We start from the raw sequence: 22,235 nt of genomic DNA on the forward strand, positions 1-22,235 counted from the left end.
TCTAGGTTGCAAGGTAGAACCAATCACCCCAACTCCAAAGACCCCTAAGCCAAATATTTGGTGTTTATTAACACAGTCTCAAGAGCCTTTGATTTAGATTTTTGATTTCCAAACCTCAAAGCCCACGCAAATTCTCCCTTGGGTTGAGCTTTTATCATTTTTTGAAAATGCAATTTCGAGCTAATAATTTATTTTCCTTTTAATTTTATCCTCATTAAACTATGTAAATTCCAATTTTACTCTCACAAGTAGAGCAATATAGAGCCGTGCTCTCTAAGGCTAGCATGACCCAAGTAGATGGGATTGCGTGACCTCGTCTGCCTATTGCCTAGAGTCGTGACAAGTCGGCATTGCCCTAGACTTTTTTTTTTTTATTTCCTGATCTTATTTTTTAAAATTTAAAAATTACTTTGTACTAAACATTTATAACAAAAAGTTTATCAAACAAAGTATTTCATGAGTTTTTTTTTTTTTTGGAACATTGTCTTAAATTTGAAGTTGTCCCGAATGCACTCGATGACCCTGATGCTCCATTCATGGACAAGGATAGGAAAACAAAATAAGCCTCCAAGCCCCACCTCTGGACCATATCGAAGCTCCAAAATTCGAAAATATCCACCACCCCCTCCTATCTCTTCATCTCTCATGGACGAATCCACGAGGTGAGGACGACGAAAGAAGGAAACACTTCTGGTCGAGCATCCATAAGTCTGCGTTCCATTCCAGATAAGCAAGCTCTCTCTCTCTCTCTCTGAATGGAATGTCGTGACTTCGCATGCCATGCGTGTTCTCGCGGTGCCTTCTTTCGTGGCGAGCGGTTCGACCCACTTGTGTTTCGTGCGGAAACGCGCCCCGGCTCTGATTTCACCTGCCGTGCATAGCCACCTGGTCTTGTTATCTTCCCTCCTCGCCCCATGGCTGTTTTGACAGTCTGCCCTTTTGCTTCTTGCTCCGTGAGTATTGGGTTCGGCCCAGCTGCGCCCGACTGTGGTTTACTTCCTGTGAGGAGTATTTATGGGTCAGCGGAAGCGTCGGTGTCTGGGGATTTGAGAGCTCCCAAGCGCTGGTCTATTGGAAAATCGAATGGGAACGGTAAAAAACGAGGTGGGTTCGGTTTGGTTGTTGTTAATTGTTCGAAAGATGGGATCTTTGCGAAGGGGCAGCGAAGAGGGTCCTTGTGTCCTGAAGAAGTTCTTGATGTACTGAAGATGAGCTCGAGCCCCGAGCAGGCTTTTGCGTACTTCAATTCATTTGCTGACTTGCCCCAGCGGGTCGTTCATACCACTGAGACTTGCAATTGCATGCTTGAAATCCTCAGGGTCCACAGGAAAGTGGAAGACATGGTGTTTGTGTTCGATATGATGCAAAAGCGAATAATCAACCGGAATTTGAGCACTTACTTGACTATCTTTAAGAGTTTGTACATAAGAGGTGGCATTCGGCAAGCACCGTATGCGCTTGAAAAGATGAGAAAAGCTGGTTTTGTTTTGAATGCGTATTCGTACAATGGCTTGATACACCTGCTGCTTCAGTCTGGTTTTTGTAATGAAGCTTTGGAGGTGTATCGAAGGATGGTTTCAGAAGGGCTGAAGCCTAGCATGAAGACTTATTCGGCGATCATGGTAGCTCTGGGAAAGCGAAGGAACACTGAAATGGTCATGAGTCTTTTGAAGGAGATGGAGAATCTGGGACTGAAGCCAAACATATACACCTTTACTATATGCATCAGAGTATTGGGAAGGGCTGGTAAAATAGACGAGGCACATGAAATACTGAAGCGAATGGACAGTGAGGGATGTGGGCCTGATGTGGTTACTTACACTGTGCTTATTGATGCTCTATGTAATGCAGGAAAACTCAGTGATGCCAAAGAGCTGTTCTTCAAAATGAAAAATAGCAGCCAGAAGCCTGATAGAGTAGCTTATATTACTTTGCTAGATAAATTTAGTGACCGGGGTGATGTAGAATCAGTGAGGCAATTCTGGAATGAAATGGAAAATGATGGTTATGATCCTGATGTTGTTATTTACACAATTCTTGTTAATGCATTTTGTAAGGCTGGCAATGTGGACGAAGCATTTGCCACTTTGGATGTCATGAAGAAGAAAAGAATCTTGCCTAATCTGCATACATATAACACATTGATATGTGGCCTCCTCAGTGTAAATAGACTGAATGATGCGTTAGGAATTTTTGGCAGTATGGAGTCTTTGGGTGTAAAGCCAACTGCTTACACATACATCCTTTTCATCAACTACTATGGAAAAAAAGGAGATTGTAAAAGTGCTCTTGAGACATTTAATAATATGAAAGAAAGGGGCATCATTCCCAATCTTGTTGCGGTTAATGTGTCTTTGTATAGTCTTGCAGAAGTTGGAAAAATTGGTGAAGCAAAAGAAATCTTTTATGGTCTCAGAAATAGTGGACTTGCCCCAGATTCTATAACCTATAACATGATGATGAAGTGCTATATTAAGGTGGGGCAAGTAGATGAAGCCATTAAGTTGCTTTCAGAGATGATCGAGCGTGGTTGTGAACCAGATGTGGTCAACATCAACTGTTTAATTGACGCACTTTTCAAGGACAGTCGGCGAGATGAGGCATGGAAAATGTTTCATAGGATGACCATCATGAGGCTTGTCCCTACCACTGTGACATACAACACATTGCTTTCTGGGTTGGGGAAAGATGGTCAAGTGCAGAAGGTCCTCGAACTTTTTGAAAGTATGACCAGGAAAGGGTGCTCACCAAACACAATAACTTTTAACACAGTGTTTGATTGCCTTTGCAAGAACGATGAGGTGGATCTGGCCATTACTATGATGTACAATATGGCAGAGCTGGGATGTTGTCCTGATGCTTTGACTTACAACACTATCATCTTTGGTTTAATTAAGATTAACAGTGTCCATCGTGCATTCTGGTTCTTTTTTCAGATGAAGAAATCACTCTATCCTGACCATGTAACTATATGCACCCTCCTTCCTGGCATTGTGAAAGATGGTAGGGTTGAGGATGCTGTTAAGATTGCAGACAATTTTGTCAATCAGGACAGGGTCTGTGTTGATGGGGCCTTTTGGCAAGATTTAATGTCTGGTGTTTTAAGTGCAGCAGGCATATCCAAAGCAGTTGTATTTGCTGAAGAGTTGGTGTGTAACAGGATATGCCAAGATGACTCTGTGTTGATACCTCTGGTCAGAATGTTATGTAAGCATAAGAAAGCCCTTAATGCATATGCCATATTTGAAAAATTTACCAAGGACCTAGGGGTAATTTTTACAGTAGAAACATACAATTCTTTGATTAATGGGCTTATTGACATCCATCAGATGGAAAAGGCATGGTATGTTTTCAATGATATGAAGACTGCAGGTTGTGCACCAGATATTTTTACATACAACCTTCTACTCAACACCCTTGGAAAGTCTCGGAAACTCAAGGAACTTTTTTTATTGTATGAGGAGATGCACCGGAAGGGCTGCAAGCCTAACACCGTGACTCACAATATATTCATCTCCAGTCTTGTGAAGTCAAATGACTTGGATAAAGCCGTGGACTTGTACTACCATCTGGTAAGTGGAGATTTTAGACCCACTCCCTGTACATATGGCCCTCTCATAGATGGTCTCTTTAAGTCAGGAAGACTAGAGGAAGCAAAGAAGATCTTTGAAGAGATGGGGGACTATGGCTGCAGGCCTAATTGTGCAATATACAACATACTGATTAATGGGTATGGGAAGATGGGAGATGTGGAAAATGCATCTCTTCTATTTAGAAGGATGGTCAAGGAGGGAATAAGGCCTGATTTGAGGTCATACACCATTATTGTAGATTGCTTCTGTATGGTGGGCAGAGTGGATGATGCTCTGCACTATTTTAATGAGCTGAAACTAACTGGCCTTGATCCTGACTTAATTGCGTATAATCTTATAATTGATGGACTCGGCAGATCACGTAGAATAAATGAAGCTCTCTATTTTTTAAAGAGATGCAGAATAAAGGTTTATGTCCTGACCTCTACATGTACAATTCCTTGATACTCAATCTAGGGATTGCTGGAATGGTAGAACAAGCTGGGAAAATGTATGATGAAATACGCCTTAATGGCCTTAAACCAAATGTCTTCACGTATAATGCTCTTATTCGGGGATACAGTTTGTCAGGAAAACCAGATTCTGCATATGCAGTCTACAAAAGGATGAGGGTCAGTGGCTGCAGCCCCAACCAGGGAACATTTGCACAGCTCCCTAATTAATCACTGTTGACTTTTGACCCTGCTTTACAATCTGTTGCTCCTTATGGCGAGTCCATAATGAAGACAAGTTAGGTACTCTCCTTTCTTGAACCTGTAGTGATGTTTTTGTCTTATGTACAGTACAATTTTTGTTAAATTGTTTGTAAAATGTGCATTACTCTCATATATTGTTTGAGCAGATTTTCCGTCATGCACTTTAACTTGTTTATCTTGGTAAAAGTATTTTTTTTCAAAGCCCATGGGGGGATTCTTACAGAATACTGTTGATTATTTAGGTTGAATTGCAAAAGATTTGGACCGATTGACATGGCAGTTGTTTATGCTTTGCATGCTGCACAAGATGCTTCTCTGAAGTTAAGAGTTCAGATTCTTCCTCTTTGCAAGACATTGCCTCTGGTAAGGATTTTTACCAGGACAATAAATAGTGGAGCATTTAAATAGATATGTTCTGACTGAGGTCACCTATTAGAGCTAAGACAGACTAGATGTTTGCCTACTTTTGAATACTGTGTAAGTAGAATTCATGAATGGTGTGCTATGATGGTCCAGGTACATTTCCGCGTATGTGTGGGTTGTCATTATTCTGTCGTACATACTCCAGAGTCAACTGTAATGGAGATCAGAACGTGGAGAGCAAGCTGCTGTTGTTGAGGATATCACTGTGGAATTCCTGGATGGCGGGTTCATCCATAAAGCAAATTATATATACCATAGTTCTTGGTAGCTACATTTATTTTTGAAGCTTCTATCAGCATCAAATGTTTTCCTTCTGTAGCCATTTTCCAATTAAATCACTTGATTGATCCCTTCATCTAGGAAGAGCTTTGGTAATTATCTGATCAAACTCTTCTCTAGGTAGCATCCAACCTGGTTGACTCTTGGTGATCTGTTCTTTAGGATGACACCTTGTAATTAACATTTGTACAGCAATTACAAATGTATTATAGGAATTTGTAATTTCAATAGGAAGTATTTATCTCCTGTCTTGCTGGGAGGATAGCTTACAGAGGAAGTGTCAATATGGGATTACTGGTGATGGGGGAGTGGAGCCTAGCCTTGTGTTTGGTGCATCTGGCGTTATTGATTTCTCTAAGTTCTTAACAAAAAAAAAGTAAAATTTATAATGTATATTTCTGACTATGCTATTGGACCGTATGCTCTACACTATGGTAGAGCATTTCGAGTGGCTGTGACTCCTATAACTTCTGCTTTCTCTTCGAAGCTTTCAGATCAGTTTTGTACTTGAGCACCCACAGTTGGGTGAGGACCGGTTGAGTTCCGTTTAAATGAATTGGAGTGATGAGCTGCTCATGGTAACTGAGAAAGCTTTGCCTGATCGTTCCAAGTTCGGCCTGTTGGGTTGATCCATGTCCAACATGCAAAGCTGATTCGGAAACGGGCTGTGTTGGAGAAAGATAACTTACTGGTTTTGTAATTCTATTTCATTCGTAACTGGGGCTCTGTAAGTGTTCTCTTATCTGCCCTCATTCGTCTTCAGTCATCCAAAAAAATAGATTGTGGTTTTTCCGCTATCGAACTTAAATTTGTTGCCAGAGTTCGTCATTGAGCCTTTCGAAAACCTGACAAGCCACCGGCCAGTTGAACCCAATTTTTATCAGCTCAAGTTTTGCTCCTTTACATAAACGTGACCTGCTCCCTCAGCAGAAACTCTGTTCACGTACACCACCGCCGGAGGGACCGAGAGAGGAGAGATGGAAAAGTCGAAGCACGAACTGTTGGTCTTCCATCGGGAAACTGTATCGCTGCTCTGAAGTATTCATGACCATTTTCGTTCAAGTTTCAAGCATCAAAAGTTTCAAATTCGGTACTTAAAGTAACTTTGCATTCTCTCCAAGCCGGCAAATTCTCGACGATTTTGCCGAAACCGAAAACGTAGAACCACTCTTCCTCACCAAGACGGGACTCTGCAATTTGTCAATGCTCGAATCTGATGAACCGTCCAAGGGAATTGACCCTCTAGATTACATGTTCGAGCTCGTGAACAGGTATTTTCCTTGTTGATTTTGGACCTGTTCGAGTCATGTTCATGATCTAAACTTGTCGCATGGTTGTGATGGGTCGCGCTATATTTCCTTCGACACCACGATCACCTGATTTTGTCGCATTTAGTAGGAGAGCCAAGTCAGTGAATTGGGTACTGTGAAACATTTCAAAAGTCACTTGGAAGCTTTCAACGTTCAATTCAAGTTGGAAAATCAAAATAGCTCTTGACTAGACTTCTTTCCGATTAGTCAAGTTGAAGAAGAATCCTATTCTATTGGAGGAATCACCTTGGTCTTCTTTTTTCGATTAGGTAAAGAAAAGCTCATCTAAATCGAGTCAATTTATGTTCCTAAAAGAATGGTGGAATCCAGATTTTTCCATGATTTATAGTGTGCCGATAACTTCTAATGGCTTGTACCGTTCACTCCACTGGACTTTGATGCCGTTTCACCATTGGACACAACATGTTGGATTCTACATTTCATTGAATTTTTGTAATTTTCGAACGCAGTTGATATTTTTCTTTCTTTGGTAAATTTCCAGAAGTTGCGGTTTTACTGGTAAAATGAAGTTTCCACAAATAGGAAAATAATTCAGGAGTGAGTCTTAAGCAGAGCATTCTCATAGTGTCATTCAATGTTCGAACTTGGTGAAAGCTGTTGGGACAATTTGGCATGAAAAGTGTAAGGCTAAACTCAATTTTCCAAAGAATCTGAACTTCTTCAATTGTGGTAATGAGACAGAGAGAATTACCAAAAAAGTTTTAAACTTTTGTAGTTATGCCAATTTAGTCTTAAATTTATTTTTTTGGTCAATTAAGTTTTAAATCTTTTACAATTGTGTCAATTTAGTATTTTGGCCAAAATTAGCCGGTAAGGGCGCTGACGTGGCTGCGATAACAAATTTTTTAATAATATTTTATTTTTTCAAATCATTTTATTATTTTTTTAATCTTTTTTCTTTTTCTTTTGCCTCCCTCCTCCTTCCTCCTCCCCCTCCTCCTTCCTTTGGCTTTGGCGATCGGGTGAGCTCGCCTTGCCGTTGTTGGGCAAGGGTGAGTTTGCCCAACCACTACAAGGTGAGCCTTCCGAATCTAGCAAGGGCTCACCTCGCTATTAGGGTTGAGCAGCGCCTAGGGTCAACCTTGGGTGACTGACCGGCCCAATCCTACCTGGCCCTAGTCCGATTCCCAAAGGGACTAGGTCGGTCCTTAGTCCCGAAATTCCAGGACCAACACCGTGTGAATTGATCCTTGGTCCCCGAGAGTTTTGGGTCGGTCCAACCTAGACCAATCTTGTATATTATATTATATTATATTATTTATAATTCTTTTATATTTTCAAAATTAAGTAAATTTTTTGTTATATTATATGATATATAATTTTTTTATATATTTAAACTTAAGTAAAATGTATGTTAAAAAAATCTAAGTAAAATGATATTAAAGTTATTGACTCCTCCAGGCTCACAATTACGGACAGACGGCATCCAATTCCAAAAGGCATGAAATTTATGCCGTAAAGGTCTTTACGGCCTCCTCCTCCACAGTCCAGACTCCAGAGTACGTTCTTCACCGTGAGGACCAAGGACTCCTCACAGGTCATGGACTCACGACGTCTAAAACGGCGTGAAGTTTACACCGTAAATCTCCTCACGGCTTCCTTCCCCAGAGTACGTTCTCTTCCATTATGTCTTCTTTATTCTTCAATTTGCCAAAATCAAAAGTAGCAACATCCCGCTCGCCTCTGGTTGCCCGCGTTGCTCACTTTTGACCATGTGCGCTGCTTGCGCCGCTCGCCGCTCACCACTCGCCCTTTGATGTCGTCTCTGGCCTCGCTCAATGCTTGCTACTCACCACTCACCGCTAGCCTCGCTCAACACTTGCCGTTGGCCTCACTAAACACTTGCCGCTTGCCAGTTGACGCTCGCCCCACTCGACGCTCGACGCTTGCCACTCGCTACTTGCGCCAATCGCCTCACTTATTGCCGAGTAAATCATAAGGAAAAAAAAGAGAAGCCTTAACTAGAAACCCTAACGCTTGGCTCGCCCTTGCTTTCCGAACACAACTTGGCTAGTGAGTTCTACTTTGTGCTTCATTTGAGATCTTGTATTGGTATTTATAGTTTAGTTGCACAATGTTGCATTGTCGATGGATGTGTAATTTGAATTTGTAGGTTTGTATTTTTAGGGAGTATAAAAAACAAGACAAAATAAATTATCGATCGGTCCGAGGTTGACCCTGGAATCGGACTGAACCCATTGGGTTGGTTCGGTCCTTGGTCCCAGGCTCAATAGGTTCGGCCCTCGGTCCTAAAAATTGAGGACCGACACTGTACGAGTCGATCTTAGGGTTAGGGGGTGGCCTGGACCAACCCGGACCATGCTCACCCTTACTCGCTATCATTGGGCGAGGGGTGAGGACTCCCTCACCATCGTTGGACGAGGGGGGCATCGCTGTCGCTCGAGATAGTGAGGTGAGCCCTCGCCAGATCCAGTAGGAGCTCCCCCCACTAGTGGTTGGGGGATCTACCCCTCGCCTAGTAACCCTGCCGGGCTAGCGCCCAGGTGAGCCACCCTCACCTAGAGATGGCAAGGTAAGTTGGCCCACCGCATCAATTTGGTGATCGGTAAGGGCTGGCCAGTTGTCGGAGCCAAAGGAAGAAGGAGGGACGAGGAGGGAGGAAGGAGCAAAAAAAAAAAAAAAAAAAAAAAGAGAAAAAAGTTAAAAAGATTAAAAAATTAATAAAATAATTTGAAAAAATAAATTTTTTTTTTTTTTTAAATTTGTTGCCTACATTGGCCGGTGGCCATGTCGGTCGTTGGTTAGTCAATTTTGGCCGAAATGACTGAACTGGCACAATTATAAAATATTTATGATTCAATTAACAAAAAGAAAAAAAAAAGTTTACGACTGAATTAACACAACTATAAAAGGTTTATGATGTTTTTGGTAATTTTCCCATAATGAGATAATAAATACTTTTTCCCTTGTTTTTTTTAATCTTCTATTTAATTATTTTTATGAGAAGAGAATACTATCCTACTACCCCTTGACGGTGAAAAGATCCATGCCATTGCGGACTTGGGACAAAAAGATGGTTATTAGAATCGACAATATGAAATGTGCATGTTTCATCGAAATTCATTTTTCAAAAATATTTAAACCCTAGCCTTAAGAGATGGATCATCACATGGTTAATTTGGTATATTTTACGTGCTCTTAATGCGAAATACAATTTCCGAGTGCAATCATCTTTACTAAACAGTAATCTAAGATAATTACTTTGCGAAATGGTAAACGTTCGAGGACGGAAACAAAGAAAGGACAATGAAACTCCATCCAATTGGCTAGGCTGCTGCCCCTTCTGTCTTGAACGAAAATGCCTATCTACCGAGTTATGGGTCTTCCAGGTAATGTTTACCACTATGGCATGCCCCTTGTCTTGGTTCTTTTTCGAAAACCATCTTGCCATTTTCAGATAGCCTGGACAATTCTCGCTGGCAAATATAATTTTCAACTAGGGGTGAGTGATTTTAGACGTTGGAATAAGTTCCTTATTTTTTGGAATCTAAAACTTATCCTACATATTCTAGAACTTGGAACCTATCATGTCACAAGTTTCAAGGATTACTCAGGTTCTACCTATATTGTTAATTGAATGACAATAATGAATTATCAAATTTAATGGCCATCACTTGCTGCTACAATTCACTGGCCATAATTTATATTTAGACATACGAATTAAGAAAGTAAAAGTCTTAGTCATTAAATAGAAGATCAAACTAGGGGTAAGCATGATTTGGATGGATGGTTCCAAAAAATTGAAATTGGGAACCACTCACTAAGGACTAGTTTTGAAAAATTAAAATCGGTAACCGCCCGTTGGTTCCATGGATCTACCTAAGAATTGGATTGCCGGTCCAATCCATTTCCCGAGTAAGTCCATGGAAATTGGCCACATTAAGCTTCAAGAACAATTTCCAACAAGCCAAATTAAAGCAAAAAGAAAAGAATTTCCCTATTCTTAATTGCAAGATTAGTAAAAAGATTTGACTTATATTAAAAGTTGAGAATTGATGTCGTGAGTCAATGGGCATTGAGCTTGAGAATGAAGGCTATGAGTGAGAGATAAAGGGACAACTCATGCGAAGTGAGAGTGAGACAAGATAAGCACTCGGTTAATGAGTGTTAAGCTTTAGATTAGGGATTTTAAGGTTTTCGTTTTCTTAATATTTTTGGTTTTAAATTTTTCTCAAAAATTAAATATATATTTATATATTATTGGTATGGTCTAAGTAGGTGGGTGAGCAATTCCACACCTAAAACCGGGAATTGGACCGGTCCCTTGGGAACCATTGGTTCCGATTTGATTCGGTTTGGTCCCAGGCGGTCTAGGCGGTTCCTAGTTCTTTTGCATACTCCTAATTAGATTAGTGGTTTTAAATTATACAATTAGCATCAAATGCTAAGGAATACTTTAGGATTGCATGCAAGACATGGATCAAAAAAACACAAAAACTTATTCGAGATTATATGTTATAGGTTCCTCCAACTTAGAACTTGAAACTTATCTGTCAAAAAATAATTTTATCAATTTTTGAGATTTAGAACTTATTTTACATACCTTGAAACCTGGAATCGAACAAGTTCCGTTTCTCAAATTCCAAGTTCTGCCCTAGAGCTATGCTCATCTCTAGTTTCAACGCAATCGCCAACAGGCACCGGCTTGGAGAAAGTATCGTCAGTGAACCCAATCATATAAGAGAGGAAATCCTGAATCAAGGACTTAAGAAACCGTTCAGTCATCTCTCGTAAAGTTAGAGCGGGCAAAATTGAGTTGCCAGTTCATGCCACCTTTGAGCATACTCCTCAAAAGACTCATTCTTTTTCTTCTAGGTACTTCATAATTCCTGGTCAAGAATCTAGTTTCAGTGCATTTGCCAATAGGCACCAGCTTAGAGAAAGTATCGCCGGTGAACCCAATCATGTAAGAGTAGAAATCCTGGGGCAAGGTCTTCGAAAAACCGTTCAATCATCTCTCGTTCAATTAGAGCGGGGCAGATTTGAGTTGCCAGTCCATGCCACCTTCGAGCATACTCCTTAAAAGACTCATTCTTTTTCTTCTCGACACATGATAGGTCATCTCGAGTGAGGGCAAAGTCAAGGTTGAACTCAAATTGCTGCCCAAAGGCCTCGGCCAATTCCTCCCATGTCTTCATTTGATTGGCCCTAATATTTGTGTACGACAAGAAGGAAGATCCAGTTAGGCTGTCTAATAAAGCCTGAATCATGAGTGGTACGTTTTCAGCATAATGAGCCATCCTGTGCATGTAGAGTTGGATGTGGGCTTTGGGGCATCAAGAACCATCGTATTTCACTAAGTCTGGCACATTGAATATGTCTGGTACTTCGAGCTTAGAGTAATGTGTCAAGCCCTCGGCTGCCTGCGATATCTCCAAGCCTTCCAGCGTCTTGAACTTTTCTTCCGCTACGCAGCCATCTGCGCAAGCATGGGACACATTTCCCCTGTTTTTTTTTATAAACATTTTCCAATTTTTTTCAAAATAGATGAAAATGATCTTTGGCCAAAATTTAGGTGTCAACATGGAGATAGTCCTTGTATTATTAGGTTTTGATTTGAGATTAAATCTGGATTTGAGTAGGTCCTTAAAATGCTAATGGAGGAAACATATGGGAGAACCGCCTTGGGGTGGGATACCTCGCGCTATTCTCCTATTCCCTCTCTGTCGAGAAGACAAAGATAGACAGGGAATTAGGGGGCCTCACGGTTGTGAAGGTAGATATTATGTCAGGACTTCGATTCTGACTACTACCGGGTAGGCAAATATAGTAGCTTCTTGCGCCTAAAGTAAGTAAGGGTGAGTGAAATGCTCATAGCTGGGTTGACACACCTTACGGCGCTGTCCTCAACCACAAGTTGACCAGTTCCCCCAATTGAGGACAGTGCCATAAGGATTAAGAGAATAGTTTAAATGCCTGGTGTTGGCTTGCAAGATATTTGAAGTGGATAAGATGACAGTCTATAGAGCTTTGTCAAAACGCCGAGACCTTGAATCAAGGGGTAGATATCTGAACAGTAGTGTTTTTCCATTGAAATACTACGTTTTGCACAAGGTGTTATTACACTGCTTGGCGAGATTGGCAGATTTAGTGTTGCCTATTGATTGTTAATTACTAAGAAGGAGTAATTACACACACAGAGAACAAAAAAGCTGCATTTATTTAGATGGAGTCTTATTTAAAGCTATAAAACTTGGAGACGCGCAAGTGACCTAGTTTTTGCCGGTTAGGGCCGATTGTGGTTTTGTAGTTATTTTTGATATCTTACTTGCTGGGAAATGAATATGTTGTGATTTGGTTGATGTTTGGCATGCTGAGAACTCATGTGTGACATCATGAGGTTGATTGCTCTATGTTGGTTGTTTATTATTATTGCCAAAGATAAATTTATGAGCTTTTAATTAGAAAAACAATTAGGTGTCGGGTTGGACGCCAAAATTTATTTTCCCAATAAAACAATGAGGTTTTAAATTAGGTGTGTGCAAAGTTTGACGAATTAATTTTGAGTATGTGAGCACCTATGGATTTATTTCTAAGAGTTTTGAACAATAAAAAAAGGGGTTACTAAAGTTTAGTTCTAAAAAGGGGTAGTTGGAAAAGAAAATAGAAAATAAATGAGGTGTTGGGTTTGGACGTCAGATTTTATGTGCTCAATAAAACGAGGAGGTTTTATACTAGATGCGTGCAAAGTTTGGCAAGTTAATATCAAATACGTGACCCCGTACAAATTTATTTCGGAAGATTTTGAAAAAAAAAAGGGATTGCAAGATTTATTGGTTTAAAAGGAATTTTTGGTATTCTTGGCTAATAAGGAAGATAAGAAATGGGTTGATTGAGGGTGTGCTCGTGTGATCACCTAATACCCTGATGCGTATGAATATGCGGGGTAATGAACCTATCCTAATGCGTATGAATATGTGGGATGATGCCTGATTAAGTTCGGATGTCCCATGTCAACGGATGTCGGTCGCCATGGAGGCCGGGCCGATGCTCCTGTGTGGAATACCGTCCTGATGCGTATGAATACGCGGATGATATCATGCCCGACGGAGTAGGACGATGCCCAATTATGCCGGAAGACCGCCAACTATTGAGTTGACTGCGCTCATTGGGTCGTAGTAACTAGAACACGCCTGTATGGTTGTGATAGTTGCACTTGATTATGGGACAAAATTGTGTGGTACGGTATGAGACGTGTCATAACGGTTTGGCCTTATAATCGGAATCCACGTGATTGAAATGATGTGTTCCAGTTATTAAACCGTGTTTGCTGCACTGATGATGGTATATATGTTGAGCTAACGTGTAGGTACATGCCAAGGCGAGGTAAGTTTTATACGGTGTGTGTTTAGGATTGCCTTTCGAGGCGAATTTACGTCCTAATTGAGGTTTAGGGTTTTAACTTGCTGAGATTTTATCTCACCCCATCGTGACTAACCTTTTTCATGATTGTAGCATGGAGATCTATTGAGTGCGGATGTGGTGAGCGTGAGATGCGACACCTTTTGGCTAGTCCTGCCATTAGCAAAGTTTAGGGTGACCTTGATCCCTAAAGGTTGTTGAGAGGGTCGATAGGAAGTGGCCGATGAGAGGCTTGCAATTAATAGACTTTCTAGGGTCAATAGTTGGTGAAGAAATTGTCCATTGTTTTTACTATCCCTATGTTTATTTGTTGACTGGGTGTTTTATTTAATTCGCTTTTGCATGTGCTTAATTGAAAGAAAAAGAAAAACAAAAAAAGAAAGGGTCGGTGACTTGTCTTGGGACGTCGCATTTTTAGTCGACTATTGAGGGATGTGCGCGTGCCCGGGATTTGGGACGTGACACTTTGCATTAAAATGTTCATCCAAAAGTATATTTTGGGGTTTGATGTCCAAGTGGATTATTTTTTTGATGGCATTCCTAATGGAGATAGGCTAGTCCTTTGGCAATGTTGAGAAGTCGAGGATAATCTTTCTCCTCACTTGCCAACAGACTTCAAACTCTTGATCATTTTGGAAGATTCACTTATCAAGAGAACCATTGCACATGTACTCATAGACTAAAAGCCTATGTGATTTATCTGCACAAAATCCAAGTAATCTTACCATATTGACATGATGGATTGTGCCAAAATTTTTGGCCTCGACCAAGAATGACTTCTTTATTTGACCAAAACCATCAAGACGCTTGATTGCAATCCTAATGCCGTTGCATAAAGTTCCTAGAAACACCGAGCCAAATCCTCCTTCCCCGAGCTTGATGTTGAAATCTCTTGTCACGGCCTTCAAGTCCTCATAAGGGAATCTAGATATCTGAAGCCTTTGTAAGTCCAGATCATCATCCTCAACAGTATTTCTTCTCTCCTTACTTGAAATATGAATCCCAAATATACTTATTAAGAACATTAAAACTGCTCCAACAGTAGTCCTTAGGATTAACATCGTTCGTCCCCTATTGTTTCTTTGAAAGATTGATGATGGCATCGGTGTGTTTGAATTATGGTTGACTTTGATAAATGCCGAGATGGAATACAGCCTGTACGTATCGTTTATGAGGGAAAATGAATATGATAATAAATAGTAGTATCCACCGAAGAAATTGGTTCGATTACGAAATAGTGCCATTGAGCATGAGCACCCTTTCCTCATACACTCTTCCTTGCAACTCTCCACAGTTGTGTTTGACAGGTCAACACTAATATTGTCGTCCCACAAAGTAAAGACGGTGACATTCACAATTTCTACGAAAGAGTTATTGTGTGAATCACATGAGAAAGGTAAGTTGCGATTGCAACTGTAGGACAAAGACGTCTGTGCAATTTGCGTTCTCTTTTGGACACCAACACTGACTGGAAAATGAGCAAATGCCATAACTACCATACGCCAGTGGATAATAGCAATCATCAATTTCAAGAAGATCGTCCTCATTCCAGCAATTGGAGAATGCATCATAAATATAACATTTCAGATGCCCATCAAAATCTAGCTAGATATACTAAGCCGATAAAGTTGGGAGAAATGAAACTCACCGAAGCTTTCATTCTAGTAAGGTGATGCAACCTGTCCACTATCGCTCTTCATTTTGCTTACATTGCTTGTTTTGTAGTAAATTTGGGGAAAAGAGACTCCCAGTAGAGATGCGACAAAGCCCATCTCATTTGGCAAATATGTTGGCGTGGTTAGTGTCATGTTGAGACGTAGTTCCTATCTAGGAAGAATTCTGTTTGTAGGGTGATCGAAAGACTGCCAAATGATGGCATCATTTTTGTCGTAGAGCATGAGATTTCCAACTTCAGTCAGGTTTAAGCTTACAACTAAATTGCTAGCGGTATTTGCCGACCAAATCTTGTTTCCATTATCACCAAGTAAAATTAGGGTGTGCATGGCAACATTTATATTATGGGAACTATTTCTTTATAGAAAGAGTTTTTTTTTTTTCTATTTCTACTTCGGGAACAATTTCTGAGTAAAATAAGATGTTTGGTAATTATACAAAATTTATATTCTTAGAATAGAAAAAGAATAGAAATGCGTTTGGTAAAAATTTATAAATTTTATATTGATTTGTTTTTTCTTCTTACTCACGGACCGCCGGTTGCTGCCCGCCGCCGCACGACGGCCATACGATCACCGCACGATTGTCGCACGATTGCCGTACGATCGGCGCACAACTGGCGCACGAATGCCGCACGACCATCGACCGTCGCTATCGACTGCTGTCGCAAGATTGTCGCCCATAGCCCACTGGCTGCAAGAGGGGGCAGTGGCCGGTGAGCTGGGGCGGCGGTCCCGTGGCGACGTCACACCCCCGATCCTCGGGCGTGCGTCCATCTTTTACTTGGTCGATTTATTTGCGACATCCTAGGAAGGTCGCCGACCCATTCATTTATATACGCATGCGGAAGCTTAATAAAATCCCAAGACAATCAAACAATGGGATAGAAGAGTATGATCATATTTTTCAAACCAAGACGAGTCTTTATAAGCAAACTGGTTAATTACAAACTTAGGCTGTTTACAAAATTAACGGCTTATCAAAAAGGGGACTGTCTTAACATCCACTAGTCAGACCCATTTGCCGATTCTTCAGCCTCCACCTTCCGAACTTCAAGACTTCTAGTCCTCCACAATCGTCATCTAGGAACCTGAAATATTTTTCCCCAAACCGGGATGAGACTATGTCTCAGCGAGTTCTACCCCACTAAGACCCAATTAGGAAGCCAATACGCCATAAGGGTCGCCTAAGCACAACACAGTCAAAGGGCTTACCTTGGCATCGGTTCCTTTCCCGCACTTTAGTTCAATTAATAATATCGATAACTACAAAGAACAATTACATTCCACCAATCGATCGACTCGCCGATCAATCGACTTAATCGATTACATGTCACCATGACCTTTCCCCTGGGTTTCGGTACATTCAATACTATCTATAAAGTCCGACCATAGTCTAGACTCCACCCAAAGTGATAATAGATAGCATAGCTCGCCCAAAGCCGATAGATATAGTATACTATGTATATCTTCGCCCAAAGCCGATAGATTAGGGCTGACACCCGAAATTTTCGTCAACATTTTAATCATCCATTTTGCAAAAATACAAAAAAATAAATAAAGAGCCAAGAAAAAAAGAAAAGCAAAAAAGAAAACATAAAAAAAAAAGAAAAGAAAAGAAAAACAGAGAGAAGAAAAAGAAGAAGTAAAGGAATCAAAAGAAAAATAAAAAAAGGGAGAAATAAAGAAAAAGGAGAAAAAAAGAGAGAAAGAAAAGAATGAAAACAAGAAAAAGAAAAAAAAAGAGAAGAAAACAAAAAGAAAAAGGGGGTTTTAGCTCGCACGGGAATTTTCTCTGGGGGATCTACTTTCTCTCACTATATCTCTCTCTCTAAAAATTCTCTCTTCTCGAGAACTCCACGTTCGACACAAAAGGAAAAAGCGAAACAAGTGTTCGCTCAAGAGGCTGGGGAATTTTCAACGTTTTGGCCCTCTTCGACCACCGATTCTCTGTATATAGCAGGATTTTTTTTTTTTTTTATAACAAAATCCTCTCGGCAATTCTCTCCACGGAGGCTTTCTTTTGCTGGTTTTGTTTCATTCGAGCATGGACTTCTTCTCGCCGAAGGACAATGGAGGATTTTCCTCTTGCTGATCTAGCCATCAGACGTGGTTTTTTGGCCATTAGAGGTTGCTGGTGTTCTGTTCCAGCAAATCAGAATCTGAAGATCGGCGTTGAACAACTCTCGTACCGGAATCGAACTCGATATTCTCAACGTCCGGTGATTCCTGAAGCGAGATCGAAGAGCGGCTTCATCATCGTTGAAAAGCGGACATCTCTGGAAGTTGATTCTTTGTTGGTTCAATCGAGGCTAGGGTTTTCCTTCGTCGGTGCGCGATTGGAGGTGTGTCCTCTATTCGGCGAGGAATCTACTCGAGGATCCGGTTTCCGAAACTGATCGGCGTCGGTAGCAACGACGGGAGCAGCGGTAGAGCTTGATTCGACCTCTTATGTTCGTTATCAACCGCTTGCTCGCCTCGGCTCTGACTCCGTGCTCCGAGCTTCGAAGCTCGATCGATGGCGGTGACGACAGCGGCTTCCGATCATCTTCTTGTTCATCATCTACCGTCGGAACTCCCTCAAACCTTAGAAGACAGAGCAATTGCCTATTGAAGAGGTGGAGGTGCGAGGCTCGGATCCGCACCGAGTTCAGAGAAGGCTCAGCAACGATTTCCCTCTTAATCGAGTCATTTCCGAGGGTTTTTCCTCTCAGATCTCGTCATTACTCGAAGAACAGCTCCAATCATCTGAAGACAGACGCAGCAAAGCAGAGACAATTTTTTCAGAGTTCTTGAAGAGGCTGACTGATAAAGTTGTTGAGGTATGAATATCTGTACTTGACTATGTCAAGAACTTCCTGCTGTGAAATCCTTCTAGAGCTTAATCTCCTCAAATAATTGATGCCTTATGCGATTGACTGCTGGATTATGATGAAAACGTGAGAAAGCAAGTTGTCATTGTTATTTGCGAGTGTGGTGGCTTACTTGACTTTTGTTCAACCTGACCTTCTGTTGAATAGAACTATTCTATTTTTCTCTTTTCAAAAGACTAAAAAAAAACCGTTTATACTTGTTCATACTGTTCCTCAGTGGCAAGCAACCATTCAATCATACTCATACCAAATGTTTGACCCAACTCAGTTAGTCTTCGCAAGCTGCAGATAGCGTTATTTTTCTACTGCGTTTTTTCATCTGGTTTAACTAGCAAATCAAGAACAAATTCCAACGGGTCCTTTCTAATGAAGAGTTGTCCTAGTAACAAATATTAAAAAGGTGCTATGGTCTCGTTCCCCCTTTAGTTTTTATGTTTCCATCAGTGTAAATCTCGCTGCCCTTAAGAAAGATTTTTGGGGAGGTGGATGTTGAGTCTGCCGAGTAGGAGTTGACTGGTGATTGATCGTCCAATGTTAATCTGTTCTAGGATTTTGGAGGTTAATGAGTCAATGTGATTAATAGATTGATTTGGACAATTAAACGCAGAGATTAATGGAAGAAATCAGCTAGAAAAAATAATTCTGATTTCTTAAAGCTTCGAATCAGTAGGGTGCCTGTTAAAATTGAAGTTCATTTGCTGTGAGAAACAAGCCACTAAATCTAGGAGCTGAATCTGGGAATTTTGACTTCAATTCTTCAATGATAGTTTCTAGCATGATCTGTGTTTGTTCTCTAGTCATACGTTGTCTTGAATATATTGATATAATCTACTGAGGTTAATGAATTTCTGTGGATTGATGATCAATGATCATGAACTTGAAGTTGACTGAACTTGATTTGCCTTGATATGTCACTTTCCGTTTTGGCTTAAATGAGGTGATAGATGAGGCTTTCTGGTCTTGAGCCCTTTTAGACATAGAAAATAGACTTCTCAAGCTTTGATTTGATATGTTGCATGCCCTGAACGGACGTCATTCGGTCATTGAAAAACACCTACAAAATCTGTCAATTATGCAATAGTTTTTTAGGTTGATTTGCTGTTTTGACCTACTGCAATTTTCTGTTTTAACTGGAACGAGCTGGAAGATGATGTTATTAGGACTTAATGTCTTCTAAAGATTCGTAATAGGCTTCTCAAAATTTCCATTGACATATTATATGTGCGATTTGGCCATCATTTGCCCTGCCCTTTTCTTTTTTCTTTTTTCTTCAAATTGAGCTTTGAAATTTGGAATTTGTCTTGAACTGCAATGCTGTCTTTTCTGTGGCTAGTTGTTGTTAGTCTTAAGATGAGATAGTAGATTTGTCCAAATTGCTTTTAATATGTTGTAGAATGATGGTGTGACATGCTACTATGATCTATTCTTGATTGACTTGTTCATGTTCTTAATATTTTTAGAAATTCATGCGTTAGGAATCTTGAGGTGCTTCCTTCATGGAATGACATTATTTATCAATTGTCTACAAAACGGTTTTAGGTACCATATGGGTTACACATTGATTGCTCCGTTTACCTTAAATACATATGTTGAGTGAATTCAATGGTGCATGTTTTGGAATAAGTGATCTTTAGTTGGTTCATTCATTGTTTTGGGTTGATTGAGGACCAAGGTCATGTGGCTTGAATGTTTGTCATGTTATATGCTTTGTGTGTGATCGTTAGATATATGATTTAGGTGTAATAATACATAATGATGCTAAATCTTGGGATTTCACTTAGAATTTGGTGTAAGGACTTCATGACTTTAGTCACTATTTTTGAACACTAATAATGTCTTGTTCTTTTGATGTTTTGATATGTTTGTTTGTTTCCTTCCACTACATATACCTAGTTATAGGTTTATTAGATTAGGTTTAGATTAGGATCCCGAAGATGGAGAAGGTGTGAAGATGGTGAAGGTCGATGTCTACTCCGACTATTATCATGTAATGCTCATTTTCCCGACATATGTCTCGGGTTTTATGCATTGTATAAAGCTCGACGAGTTGCGGGTTTCCTTTCTTTCTCGATTGTTTTCTCTTTTATATTCTTTAGAATTGCATGATTAGGTTTACTGTTTTATCTTGATTGTTTACTTCATGTCTTGCAATTTAATTTTCATTTTTATTGTTTGATTTCCTTTCATTTCTCAGAAATAAAATAGAATGAAAATGATCAACCACGCATGATCACTTAGTCTAGGAATTGATGATCCTGAAAAATGTAAAAAGAAACACATGGACATGTTAGGAAAAACACAACATATTGTTTAGGTATCGAAAGGGCGCTAATAGCAATATTAGCGTAACCCAAGTCCCCCGAACCTAGATATCTCCATTTGCGTAGGAATCGAGGAAACACTCCCGACCCTCGATTGGGTTTCTAGCCGACCCCTAAAGTTGAGGCTAGTGGCGACTCCTGTATATTCTTAGGTTGTTAAATACCTAGATCATATAAATAAATCCGCTGTCACGCGGGGTACGAGCTTGGGAGAGCTCGCGATCTTGAGATCAAGTACCCCTAAACCCGACCTTTCCCACCTTGGACACTTTTTGAGGGGGCGGCGAGATCGGGTCGCAACAAGGGCCCCCGGGCCAATTTAGTATACTATATATGCTTGCCCAAAGCTGATAATAAGGTATACTACTCACCCAAAGCTGACATATCGCCCGTAGGTCAATATAGTATACCGGTATACTGCTCACCCAAAGCTGACATATCACCCGAAGGCCGATTTAGTATACCACTCCAACCATATAGTAAATTCATCATTTTTATCATTCACGATAAATAGTCGTGTGTGGGTACACTTGTTGGCCAAAAAATATAACAATTTTACTTAAAAATATCCCACCAATTTCATCAGCCCATTACATTTTTTTTTTTTTTTTTGGCACCGTAAACCGACGCCCAATTATTTCTCCATTGATAAACCAAAATCGAGATAATTTAGAATAAATCCTAAATTCACAATTAATTTGATTCAGCACAAATTAACGCTCAAATAAATAAACGAACCGCACCATGATAATCAGCACGGAATTTCGGTCGCGGCCATCTAAATCTTAATTTCCGAATTTTAATTAATTAATTAATTAATTTCGAAAATTAATAATTAATTAAAATAAATTCAATTTAGCTCAAATAGGAGCTCAATTAAACAAACGGACTTCACCATGATCATCGCATAAAATTCCGGTCACCACTATCCTTGGTCAAAATTTCCGGAAAATAATAAATAATTAAATTTATTCCGAAAATTAAAAAATAATAATATAATATAATAATATTATTATAATAGTACAAATTCAATTAATTATTTAATTTAAAATAATTAATTAAGGATTAAATAATATTACTTTAATCCAAACATTTACTTAGCCTTAATTAATTATTCACTAAACTAATCACATCCCTTAATCCACTTAACATTTAAATAAACTAATCTAATTACCTAAACCTACTTAGTTTAATCTAAACACCCCTTAAACGTGATTAACTTACTAAGCGGGGATTAGTGAGTTAAACTCACCCGATTAGCGATCCGAGCAGTTCAAATCGACGGGGACGCTGAGGGGATTGATTCACTCCAAAGCGGGCCTAGCTTCCGGGGTCGGGAAGCCGGCCAAAACGGGCTACGAAGCCTCTGCCATACCCATTTTTTGTTGCTGCTGTTCGCTGCGGTTTAGGGCCGAGAAAGGGTAGATCCAAGTTCGGTTGGGGCATGCAAGGGCCGAGAGGGCTAGGCGGAGCTCCAGCGGGCTGAGGCGGAGGCGTACGGTGGCTCACGGCGGTGGGGACAAGCTCCGACAGCTCCTAGAACTTGCGGACCGAGACAGACGAGGGTGGCTGGGCTTCGGCCAAGCACAGGCGGGCGAGGAGCAGCGGTCGTGCGCGTGCGAGGAGCGACGAACGGCGACGGTGTACGGCGGCTCCGGCGATGT

At 40.4% G+C, this 22,235-nt stretch overlaps 2 protein-coding genes across 2 annotated transcripts; one reads left to right on the plus strand and one right to left on the minus strand.

The window, feature by feature from the left end:
• Positions 1-591: 591 nt before the first annotated feature.
• Positions 592-5,325, plus strand: LOC104437108 (pentatricopeptide repeat-containing protein At4g31850, chloroplastic). Its single transcript, XM_010049994.3, is given in 4 exon segments — positions 592-3,972; positions 3,975-4,327; positions 4,531-4,651; positions 4,805-5,325. Coding segments are annotated over 2 exon segments (3,339 nt in total). The 5' UTR covers positions 592-914; the 3' UTR covers positions 4,256-4,327; positions 4,531-4,651; positions 4,805-5,325.
• Positions 5,326-14,345: 9,020 nt separating this feature from the next.
• Positions 14,346-14,765, minus strand: LOC120291800 (G-type lectin S-receptor-like serine/threonine-protein kinase SD2-5). The gene has a single exon (XM_039309541.1). The coding sequence runs from the start codon at positions 14,763-14,765 to the stop codon at positions 14,346-14,348; it is 420 nt and encodes a 139-aa protein (XP_039165475.1).
• Between the last annotated feature and the right edge of the window lie 7,470 nt (positions 14,766-22,235).

Source organism: Eucalyptus grandis, chromosome 3, assembly GCF_016545825.1.
Source record: "Eucalyptus grandis isolate ANBG69807.140 chromosome 3, ASM1654582v1, whole genome shotgun sequence".
NCBI lineage: Eukaryota > Viridiplantae > Streptophyta > Magnoliopsida > Myrtales > Myrtaceae > Eucalyptus > Eucalyptus grandis.